The sequence below is a fragment of the Vanacampus margaritifer genome, chromosome 19, assembly GCF_051991255.1.
Source record: "Vanacampus margaritifer isolate UIUO_Vmar chromosome 19, RoL_Vmar_1.0, whole genome shotgun sequence".
Classification (NCBI taxonomy): domain Eukaryota; kingdom Metazoa; phylum Chordata; class Actinopteri; order Syngnathiformes; family Syngnathidae; genus Vanacampus; species Vanacampus margaritifer.
This window is the reverse complement of record NC_135450.1, coordinates 16,106,115-16,117,543: the sequence shown is the minus strand read 5'-3', so window position 1 is coordinate 16,117,543 and position 11,429 is coordinate 16,106,115. Positions and strand designations below refer to the sequence as shown.

General features: G+C 41.9%; 1 protein-coding gene and 1 long non-coding RNA gene across 5 annotated transcripts in view; one reads left to right on the top strand and one right to left on the bottom strand.

Moving 5' to 3' along the window:
* LOC144039813 (intersectin-2-like) overlaps window positions 1–11,429 on the bottom strand; it is a 30,302-nt gene that overhangs the window by 12,330 nt on the left and 6,543 nt on the right. For 2 of the 3 annotated variants that reach the window (XM_077553508.1, XM_077553510.1), the window contains exons 4-18: window positions 9,137–9,232; window positions 8,996–9,059; window positions 8,590–8,759; window positions 8,179–8,379; window positions 6,896–6,995; window positions 5,763–5,911; window positions 5,599–5,662; window positions 5,303–5,440; window positions 4,433–4,539; window positions 4,079–4,341; window positions 2,667–2,816; window positions 2,448–2,588; window positions 1,580–1,667; window positions 1,337–1,476; window positions 763–843 (exon numbers count right to left, since the gene is read on the bottom strand). In XM_077553508.1, coding sequence (XP_077409634.1) covers window positions 763–843; window positions 1,337–1,476; window positions 1,580–1,667; window positions 2,448–2,588; window positions 2,667–2,816; window positions 4,079–4,341; window positions 4,433–4,539; window positions 5,303–5,440; window positions 5,599–5,662; window positions 5,763–5,911; window positions 6,896–6,995; window positions 8,179–8,379; window positions 8,590–8,759; window positions 8,996–9,059; window positions 9,137–9,232 — 1,952 coding nt within the window. The remainder of the gene's footprint in view (window positions 1–762; window positions 844–1,336; window positions 1,477–1,579; window positions 1,668–2,447; window positions 2,589–2,666; window positions 2,817–4,078; window positions 4,342–4,432; window positions 4,540–5,302; window positions 5,441–5,598; window positions 5,663–5,762; window positions 5,912–6,895; window positions 6,996–8,178; window positions 8,380–8,589; window positions 8,760–8,995; window positions 9,060–9,136; window positions 9,233–11,429) is intronic. The other variant, XM_077553511.1, reaches the window with a different exon arrangement.
* LOC144039820 (uncharacterized) lies at window positions 4,452–11,036 on the top strand. 2 transcript variants are annotated; one of them, XR_013289540.1, is made up of 3 exons: window positions 4,452–4,561; window positions 5,293–5,462; window positions 10,728–11,036. It is a non-coding gene; the product is annotated as an uncharacterized LOC144039820 (long non-coding RNA). The 2 variants fall into 2 exon arrangements; XR_013289541.1 differs by having other exon boundaries at window positions 4,478–4,575.

Here is an 11,429-nt window from a genome sequence, read left to right as displayed (position 1 = left end):
CCCCCCCTATTTTCCCTCTTCTATTTTCCTTTTTTCTTCCCTCTCTTTTGGTCTATACCTAGCTCTTTGACTGCCAAAAACGTTAAATAACGTTTAGTAAAATCCTATGGAGGAGTGCCAAAGACGTTAAAAGACGTTTGTTTCAAAACAGAGGTGAAACTAACCATTTTCTATTGTTGATTACTCAAAAACAGAATAAGGTAGAAACAAACTTTTTTTTTCTGGTGAAAGATGAGAGTCCAATGTTTCATTTGGTAGTATGTGTGCTTCCATAGTCCAAACACATCATTTTCTGTGGACCTTGAAAGATCAGTCAAAAGATCAGTCAAAATGTTTAAATCAGCTGGCACCCACGGCATCCCGTCTGAAAACGTCTGGCAGTCAAAGAGCTAGAGAAAAAAATCCTACAGAATTTGATGTATACAGTAAAGTTCGGCATTGCCAAAGTTACTCATTCCCAGTTTTTTTTTTTTTTTTGAGGGGGCCTATCTTTATTAAGAACTCACCAATTCACTTTTTTGTGCTCAGGCCAGTCAGTGAGAATAAAAGCAGGCCAAAGTCTTGTTTAATAAAAAAAAATAAAACGTCAACATTTTGTGGCATCGATTGGCCATTACAAAGCGTTTTGGGTTGGTGTCAGTTACGCTGCAAGGTTAATGACTTTAAATACTGTACACACTTACCGTCTACAATATGAACATGAGGGATGGAGGGTTGAGCAAAAGAAAAAAAAAATCTCACACACAAACAAAGCAAGAGAACCTTGAAGAGAAGAAAGAGTTGGCTGAGACAGGCCAGCAGAGACAGAAGTGCACGCAGGAGACAGTCATCCATGTCCTCAAGCTGACCACATGCAAAAGGGAGAGTTGACGGAGAGTGAAGGGAAGGATGCAAGTTAAAAAAAAAAAAAAGGGTAGGAAAAAAAGGTGGTTACGGCATCCAGGAAGCAGGATTAAGAAGAAAATGAGAGAAAGGAGTTAAAATGCAGTTCCAAGCAGCGCAGTGAAAGAAACTACACACGACAGGAAAACGTAATTTGTCACAACTGATTGCATGTAATTTTTAGATCCAACACTCATTAAAAATGATAATTGAATGCAACAATATATACTTTTTAATTAAATAAATTCAATAAAAAAAGACCCTGCCAAGCGAGCTAAACAATTAAAGTGAGATTTGCTTTTAATACATTTTGATTTTCAAGTAAAACTGTCAAACTATCACTTTTCTATCTATCAAATCCTACCACTACCTCCAGTTTCAAAGGCGATGTGTCATTTCAGTGACCTTCCACTTAAAGTACTGTATGAACTTAACTATAATGTCTAGCACTTACCTTGAGTTCTTTGTTGTATTGTTCCATTTGTGCCAGCTTGCCTGTGGTTTCCTTCTGCAGCGCGTCCAGCTGGTCCTTCAGCTTGCGACAGTTGACGCCTTTGTCGCTTACGTTGGCGGCCAGGGAAGCCAACGTCAGAGCTGCAAGGCCCATCATGCCAGAATTCTTTCATCCATATAGATCCACGTGAACGTGTTTCACAAGGTTTGGTGCTTTTTAAGGGGGGGGGGGGGGGATACATACGTAATATTTTGTTGAGGTTCATGTTACGCAGCTTCTCAGTCAGCTTTTGTTGCTCAGGAACCAACAAGGAGAGCTTCATCTGCCATTCCTGCAGCGAGCACACACAAAAAGTGAGTAGAGGTTGTCTACATAGTGTTATGTGCTACACCAGGGGTGGGCACACTCGGTCCTCGAGGGCCAGAGTCCTGCAGGTTTTGGATGTTTCCCTTCTCCAACACAGCTGATATATGATCAGCTCATCAGCAAGCTCTGCATAACCCTGATAACGATCCTGTTGATTAGAAACAGCTTATGTTGGAAAAGGGAAACTTCCAAAACCTGCAGGACTCCGGCCCTCGAGGACCGAGTTTGCCCACCTCTGTGCCACACTATAGGTGTCAAACTCCGGTCCTCGAGGGCCGGAGTTTGACACTCTTCTCTCTTCTAACACAAGCTGATTCCAATCAGCAGGATCGTTATCAGGCTTAAGCAGAGCTTGATGATGAGCTGATCATATATCAGCTGTGTCGGAGAACGGAAACATCCAAAACCTGCAGGACTACGGCCCCCCCCAGGACCGGAGTTTGACACCTATGTGCTACATATTTAGAACTGGAATTTTGTACGGACGATCATGGTGGCTAATCATTTCATTTCAAAGCAACCTCCAGATACGGTGCAAACACACACCTGACGTGATGTTGAAGCAATGTGATTGGATTACTGTAAATGTAAGACTACACCCGGGCATTATTAGCACGTTTCTGTCAATATCTTCCTGCGCAGAACAAGTTTTGCAAAAAAAGATGAACAAAACACCAATAATTCATGAAATTCAAATAGCAAACATCACTCAATCGCTAGTGCGCATCATAATGTATATTTGGACCTCAAACTGAAGCTGCAGCGTGTTGATCTCCGCAATGCGCGCGTCCCTCTTCTGGTTGACGAGCTCCACTTCGGCCTTCCGGATGTGTCTCTTGCTCTGGGCATCGCGCAGGCGGTCCGAGATCTGCTTGTGCTTGTTGCCCTGCGGAGCGGAAAAATTCAACGTCTTAGCCACCCCCGTCCGCTCGCTTGGTGCCGGATGGAGGCGCTCGGGCCTCACCACGGCCTGCAGCTCCAATTCCAGACTCTTCTTCTTGGCTCGCAGCTGAGAGAGTTCCTGGCGCTCGCCCTCGCGCGTCCTGCCCAGCTCGTCCCTACGGCTGCGCTCCCATTGCTCCCGGCGCTGACGCTCTAGCTCCTGCTTGGCTGCCTGCAGGCACAAAAACAATAGGATTGCATTATTTCATCACACTAAATGCAACAAAATTTGCTACTCAAATGAAGTCATTGATTAGCAAAACTGTTCCCTAGAGAAAAATAAATTATTATTTCAAACCTCGAAAAAGGTAGTTACAGGGATGTGATTTGACCAAAGTGAAATTATCTGAAAATTTAGCCGGGGGTCTGGGGGCCGCTGGCACAAAAGCAAAGCCCCCCGGAGCTCATGGGTTTTCCGTGTTTTTAAGTACTTTCAATGCACTCACATGACAAAGAAATAGACAAAACAACAGCATAAATTTTCAATGTATATTGAACTATCCCATATAAAATGGCAGTTTTAGTCAACTCAAAATCAGTCACATTCAAAAACATTGGACTGCCTTTGCTTTTAAAAACGATCACTGAGAATATCATCATATCTAACTAATGTGATTACTAAGTTAACACATAAATAATGTTGAAGAGTTCAAATTTCATGAACAAATAATTGTATCATGGCCAAATGAAAAGTAACTCATATTAGAGCATACCACAAATGTCTTTGTTATAGCAGAAGATGTTATCTGTCGGAGTCATGTGCATACACAATGAACTAAAAAAAAAAAATAAAAAAATATATTTTTTTTTTTTTGGGGGGGAGATAAAAAAAAAGCGGAATTCCGCGAATTAGCGGAAAAATCACATCCCTGTAGTTAATTTTTTAAGATTTGTTTATATTTACTCTGATTTATTTAATTTACTTAAGTTAATTTAAATATGTATTTAATGTATTCTTATATGACTGCGTTTAAATGTCTAACGGAATGCAATTTAACTTTATTCATTGAATTTATTTAAAATTACTTTCAATTTAATTTGTTTTACTTAGATGTACTGAATTTAACTAATTTAAGTTATGAAATCATTTTTTTAGTTGATTTAAATGATTGATATAAATATAATTGAAATTGAATAGTGATGTCATGAAACATTATTAATATATTACTAGTACTTAAAAATTTACCAGCCCAACCCAAAAAAAAAACAAAAATGACCAAGCAACGTCTCATAACTAGAAGAACATCATACGTTATGGTACTTGTAAGTCAAAGCATCACTGTATATACCGTAATAACCCTGTTTGAAAAAAAAAAAAAAGTTTCTAAAAACTGAAATGGCCCCTGATAGGAAATAGCTTCGTCACCACGATTACAATTGCAGGATGCTGGGTAGCGGTCTACTAGTTGAAAACGTGGCCTGGCGCTCGCTCACCTCCTTCCTTTCCATCTCCTTCAACCTCTCTTCCTCACGCTGCCGCTCCACCTCGCGCTGCCTCTCCAAGCGCCGCTCCTCCTCCAGTCGCCGCCGCTGCTCCATTTCGCGGGCCTCCCTCTCCCGCCGCTCCCTGTCCTCCCTCTCCTCGCGGGCCCTACGCTCGCGCTCCTTCCTCTGCTGATCCTCCAGCGCCTGCCTTCGCTTCTCCAGCTCGGCGCTGCCCCGTGCGAAGTTCTCCTTCAGCTTGTCCTCGAAGGACACTGAAGTAAAGTGAGGTCGCGGGGAAGGGTCAGCATGTGACTTCACTAGCGCCTTTTTCTTTGGCGATGTGATGGTACATAAATACTATACCACTGCTCTTGTTCTTCAGGATAGGTTCTATCTCCAGTGTGTCAATTAAAGAGGGGCTACCATAAGGTCCGGTGCCATTGACAAGCTCACTGCACTTGTGGACTCCTCTGCAAGAGACAGATTCCAAATGTAAGCAAACAAAAGTAGGTCATTGTTTTTATCTCATTCAAACCCAAAAACGTGTAAATATGTTTTTTTAATACTTTGTCCTTCACTCCCAAAAACATATTTATACGTTTTTATGTTTTTTTTTTTTTTTTACGCAAGAGCTTACAGAAGGCTTTGATGCAGATTCTGACATGAAGAGGTGACTTAAAGCAATTGTAGGTATTACAAAAAACAGACTGCAGGTGGCAGCATAGTATAAGAGATCAGCCAGGGCCATGTTGCAACAAGCTCTTTCACCAGGATTGTGAATATTGATGAAACTTAGCTATATTCTAAAGCTATTTGCTACAAAAACGGAAACAGATACAAATATACCTTTTTTTCATGATGAAAGAAGAGACTCAAATCTTTATTTTGGTAGGTTCCAAGTTTTTATAGCAATCAATCACACTATTCTGCCGGCCTTGCAAAATAAGTCAAAATCCAGTAAAACAGCCAGGAGCAAAGGGGGTTGCTTCAGTGAAAAAGACTGGGAGTGAATGAGTTAATAAGGTTTATATGTGTTTTTTTCCCCAAAGAGAATGGAAAATATATGCATTTGTTGTAGTTGTTTTAGTGCACATTCTAATTGTTAGCACATCTATGACCTTTCCCATTAAGCTAGTGACCTTAAAGGCAATGCGTTTGAAATACACGATAAGAGTTAAGCGTCTCAGTTTCATGATTTTGAGTGAGTCCCTTCCCTCTGGTAGAAGCGTATACCTCATAGGAGGCGGTATGAGGTCTTGGGGCAGAGTGAGCGGCAGCGGGCAGCCCGTCTTGGCCGTGTCCACCAGATGCATCGCCAGGATGAACTCGTCGGCCCTTAGCTGGCCGTCCTTGTCTACGTCTGCCAGGTTCCTGGAAAGTCACCAGAGAGAAGGTGCGTTATTTGTCATTTTTTATCATGAAATTCATTCAAACTGACAAAATGGAAAACAAACACAACAAAATCATAACCTACATAAAAAATATATAGTAGGAAAGTCATTAAGTAGCCTAAAAAATGAATAACTCACCAGATTGTAGCCAGCTGAGTCTGCGTTAGATTGGACGCAATCAGTGCGTTTCTCACTTGAGGTCCTGAAAAACACAAAATAAAAACACTCATTTGTCTCCCGCAGTTTTTTGAGTCATTGCTTGCTCGAGCGGTCAAGCAGCCATTTTGTTACTTTAGCCGCACCTGACAAGTAGCCGCTCATGAGCTTGTCCAGCGTGTTGAACTGCTGCCGGTACTTGAGCCTGGACGCTTGAGGTACGGCCCAATCGCTCGACCCCAACGTCGTCTTGGGGGAGTTGCTGGCCAGCGAAGTGGTGGACGAAGAGTTGGAACTAAAAAAAAAAACATTCACAGCAGTTCAATTAGCTCTTTGACTACCAGACGTTTTCAGAAAAGGGATGCCGTGGGTGCCAGCCGATTTAAGCATTTTGACTGATCTTTCAAGGTCCACAGAAAATTATGTGTTTGGACTATTGAAACACACATACTACCAAATGAAAGATTGGACTCTCATCTTTCATCAGAAAAAAAAGTTTGTTTCTACCTTATTCTGTTTTTGAGTAATCAACAATAGAAAATGGTTAGTTTCACCTCTGTTTTGAAACAAACGTCTTTTAACGTCTTTGGCACTCCGCCATAGGATTTTACTAAACGTTATTTAACGTTTTTGGCAGTCAAAGAGTTAAAAGGGCTTTTAGGATACCTACCTACAATTAAAAAAAACTTACTTGATGAACATACATTGGTGGAAATGGTTGCAAAAAGCCTGATTATGTCGCACTGAAACCTGCCATGCGTCTGAAACCAATCAGGAATGATACAAAGGTGGATGAATGAGTTCTAAACACATTCCTGGCACTTGTTTGAACATCTTCATCTGAGGTGAGGAACTGCATACAAAACATTGAAATCAGATACAAGACCCAACTTGTTCCCTACAGACGGCACGTACGCCAGCAAAGCTACCAGGGAGGATCAATGATATTAGATTGTTTAAAAAAAAACAAAACAAAAACATGCAGGATCACCTACAAATCCTCATTTCTAGTTCACTGTAAACAAAATCAGCCTGGAATGTTAAATGTTCCGAACATGGGAATTTCAACTAATGTATTGTAATTTGTTGTATAGAAGGAGACCGGGAAAATTCCCGTTGCGCTCCATTTGCCGCTCTGAACTTCCTGCTGTGACATCTGATTTAGGAAAAATACTTCCTGCTCTGCCCAGTTATCACAACATTCAATCAATTGTCAACTCGCAACGCTTCTTCGGCACGTTTTATATGGTTAGACATTAACGCTGCATTATTTGCTCACCTGCTGGATCCAAGGTCCACCAGAGAGTTGGCCTGAGACATGCCGCTGCTCCCAGGCGGAGAAAATGTCAGCGGAGAGGAAAAACCAGAGAGAGGAAGGCCTGCAAAAACACAACACCAGGAGGATGAATCTGGTACACAAATTTGGTTACAATTTCAGCAAATAGCAGTAATTGAAAAATACGAATATAATCAAGTTAAGCCCCAAATTATTCACAACTTTGAGTGAAAGTGAATTTTATTATATTTGAGGTCGGCTTCAAGCTAACTTTAACGGGGAAAAACTTGCAAACAACACCTGTTTTCTCTTATGCACTTGTAAAGCAAGTGAGTTATTAATAGCCTTGAACTCTTATCGGCTTCACTCGATACAGTCGCCGTTATTGCACTCAGTGCAAGATAAGTGATGTGCGACCAAGCAAGTCGCCTCATTTAAATCACTCATTTCACACCCTGGAAAGTGACTTGAACACAAGCCAGCCAGATGAACGGGTGCAGCCAAGGGACAGATGATGAGGTGACGGATGGAAGAAAATATAAGATGTAGGCTTGGGCGAATTTTCTGCGGGTGCTTTAAGCTGCCTTCCACATTCCCAAAACATGCTGAAGTTAAATGAAGACTCAAAACTGTCCTTAGGTATGAATCTACACTCTAAAAACTATGGGTCAAAAATGGAACGATCCTCTACTTGGGTCAATCTGACCCAACTTTGAGTCAAAAATTGGGTCATTTTCTATAAAGCTACTCGGGTCAATTTGACCTTTACAGGGTTTTTTTTTTTTGCACCAAAAAAGGGCCATTCTATATAAAACAACCCATAAAGTTTGGTTAGATCCTCAACTTGGGTTAATTTGATCCAACTTTCTGGGTTGTTTTGCAAAATAAAAAAAACAGAAAGTTGAGTCAGATCCTCTACTTGGGTCAATTTGACCAAAAATTGGGTAATTTTGCATAAAACAACGTTGGGTCAGATTGTCTACTTGGGTCAATTTCAACCTACTTTCTGTGTTGTTAAAAGAAAAAAAAGGGTAGTTTTGTATAAAGCAACCCAGAAAGTTGGGTCAGATCCTCAACTTGGGTCAATTTGACCCAACTTTCTGGGTTGTTTTATACAAAAAAAAAACTTTTTTTTTTTAAACCCAAAGTAAATAAAGTGGATCAGTCCATTTTTGATCCATAATTGGGTTACTTTTGACCCAACTGTTTTTAGAGTGTACTGAATCAACTTGCAGCAAAAGTGATGCGTCCGATTTCCCTAAAATGGCTCCTCGTGCAGAACCGACCTGCGGCCATGGGAGGCGCAGGGGCGAGGAAGTGCAGGTGGCAGCGCGGGAAGCCGGCGTTTCCCAGCGGGGCAACGAGAGGCAGCATCATCATGGGCGGCGCTGGTCGCATGGGGGGGTTAGCGGGGATGGGGGTTAAGATGGACATGGCGGACATGGACGGCGGCATGCCAAACGAGAGGTTCGGCAAAGAGCCCATCCCTGCAAGGAGGACGTGGAAAGTGGGTTAGGATGGAGGGTCAGTTCTGGATGAAAAGTGGGACACATTTATTTGCGAGCGTCAAAAAGGAGTCTGACTAGAGTTTCAAAGGGAAGTCAAAATGGGAATTTAAGATGTAGGATTTAGGAAATAAAACCCTCATTTGTCGTGGATAGTCAAACTCCTTTTTTGCTTTGTTTGTTTTTTTTTACCGTAGCGGGCCGACGAAGGGGCGGGGACATTAGCGTCAGAAAGCTGCCTCAAGCCCATCGGAAGCGCAGCGGGTAAACTCCGGCCCTGGAGCTTTAGTTTAACCAGCTTCATGGCGATGGAAAACTCCTGCCTGTCCATCTTGCCGTCGCCGTCCATGTCGGCCAGGTTCCTGAAAGACACGTGACAAGTCACAACGGCATGCTAGGCTGCATTCGTCCATATTCTGTGGACAAACAGTGATCAACCATCCCTGGTGTAACGAACACACACAGTCGTTGTTAGGTGGCTCAGGAAGTAAGAACAAAACAGGAAGTTGAAGCGAAGCAACCAACGCAGCCAAACAATGGCAGCGGTTGTGCAGTTTTGAGCATTTCCATTCGTAAACAGTTGAAGGAGCCGACTCACCAGATCTCGGCCAGGACGGACGGCGGCAGGCCCGACTGCAGGAAGAATTCTCGGGCTTGTTCGCCTGCGGACGGGAGAATAAATGAAAGTGACGGAACATTCTGGGGGGGAGCAGCCAACGTGGACATTTGTCTGATATACCTGAGACGTAGCCCAGGACGGGGGCCAAGGTGTTAAACTGCTTGTCGTGTTTCCCACGCTCCTCTGGGGAGATGGACCACGCCGTGCCGGATCCACCTGCGTACAAGACAAATGTACATTCAATAGACTAGAAAAGAAGAAGAAAAAAAAGACAGTCAAATATATTTTAGTTTTCAGATGTCACTTTTGGCCATAAATGTGGCATCATTAGACGAGAGCGCCACTGTCATTTTCACCTTGAGCGCTACCTGGGAGGGCACAAACAACAGTTTCAAAGTTTGGGGGACAAATTTCTGCCTGGTGTGCAAAATTTGCCTCCCTGAACGAGCCAATGTCCTTCCTTGAAGCAACTCTCTCTTGCCAATGATTAATGCGTAAAACGCCACAGTCAGCTGCTTTCACTCCTGCTGCATAAACTCGAGGCAGTTTTTCGGGCTGGCCATTAAATATGCAGCTGAGCCGTAAAAGTGGGAAAGATGGAGATATCAATCAATTAATCACAAGGGAGTCGGTCCAATCATAACACGATGCAACAACCAATTTTGAAAGCGGCTGAATTGTTACGTTTTTTTTTTTTTCCTATGAGGAAAATTGGCTGGCTGGACGTTACTGTTGCTGATGATGAATGGCGTTGTCACAATGGATTCATCAATCACTTTCTTTAGTCGTCCGCAAACTGACGCGTCACACACAATTATGCAAATATCCTGCTTATTAATATTCAAATGAGGGACATTGCAGCCTAGGCATCTGATTTCTCCCCAGTGCAATATCATTGTTAGAATGAGTAATTACTAATAATTGTACCACTATAACTCAGCTTCATATTTAATACATATCTCTTAAAATATTATAATAAATAATACAAAAGTGCAAAGCATTTTTTTTAATCAATATTATTATTTTTTATAACTATATGTAATATATTGTCACTGTCTTAAAAGAAAAGCTGTGCAGCATAATGTCACCTTTTTTTTTTAGACAATTGTGAGTGAAAAAAAGTTTGGTTAGATACATTTAAATATGATTACCATTGTTAAACTGTTTAATCGCATTTTATTGAATTTCAATTGAGAAAATTTATTAAAAATAAATTAATACTTATTAAATTAATGATGATGATCCTCCACTTGGGTCAATTTGACCAAAAGTTGGGTCATTTTTCCGTGCAGCATCACTTCAAGATTAAAAATGTTTTTTTAAATTTTTTTTTTAGACATTGAGTGAAAATAGTTTGGATAGATACATTTAAATATTGATTACCATTATTAGGGTTTAATTGCATTTTATTTCATTTCAATAGAGAAAATAGGTTAAAAACACCAGTAACTTAATATAATCTTGGTCACAGAAAGAATTTAATCTATAGTACCACTGTAGTTTAAATCATGATGCAAACAAATGATTAAAGGAGCATGCCAAGTTGGAGTGATATGAGTTTATTGCACTGCAACGGGAACGATGATAAAGGGAACACTTGTCTTATAATCCTTTTATCAAACCGACTCACTGCTTCTTGAGGAAATGCCAGCCTGCTTGTGACAGAACTCCCCCCCAACCTAACCCAAACATCCGATCTGTGTTGCCCCAGGATGAAACTGGATCAGCGGAATGTTCTAAATGGAGAGGAGCAAAACCAACAGCATCCAGCCGGGTTGCTGTCACGAAAGATTCAGCTGCTCTCCCAATTTAATCCGCTCACTCTGCCCCACATCTCCATGCTAAACACCTGTGCAGGTACGTTCCTTCCCGCAGCCTGACCCACTTCCTGGCATTGTCAGCAAAACCGAAGGTAATTAATCTGGCGCTGGTGGATGTTAACTACTCCGCTCGGCGTGTAGGATTTGGCACAGACCCGCAGGGACTGGAAGTGGGACGCCACGAAAGCTCCTTAACACGCCGACGATTCCGTTCCGACGAGCTCGACACCGTTCGGGGAGCTTACGGACGCTCGCTGGGATGCTGGGAGGGAAGATCGGTGGAGCTCAGTTGGGGGGTCGGGTCAGCTTTCGAGGATCAGTTTGAAAGAGGGCAACAATTGCAAAAAGCATCCATACCAGCAGGTGGCGGTCATCGCTAGGCAAGCGGCCAAGAGAGTTAAAAGTCGCGGCGAGTCGAAAACAAAGAGGGCAAATGTTTGGTACGATTCATTTTGGCTCCGTTCGCTGCCTAAACAGGCAGCAGTGTTGTGTTTTTTTTCGTTTATTATTCTATTTACGTTTGTTTTTTGGAATTCTCTTAAATTATTTTATTAAGTTGAATGTTATTTGAATTATTAGCTTCTGCTTAATTT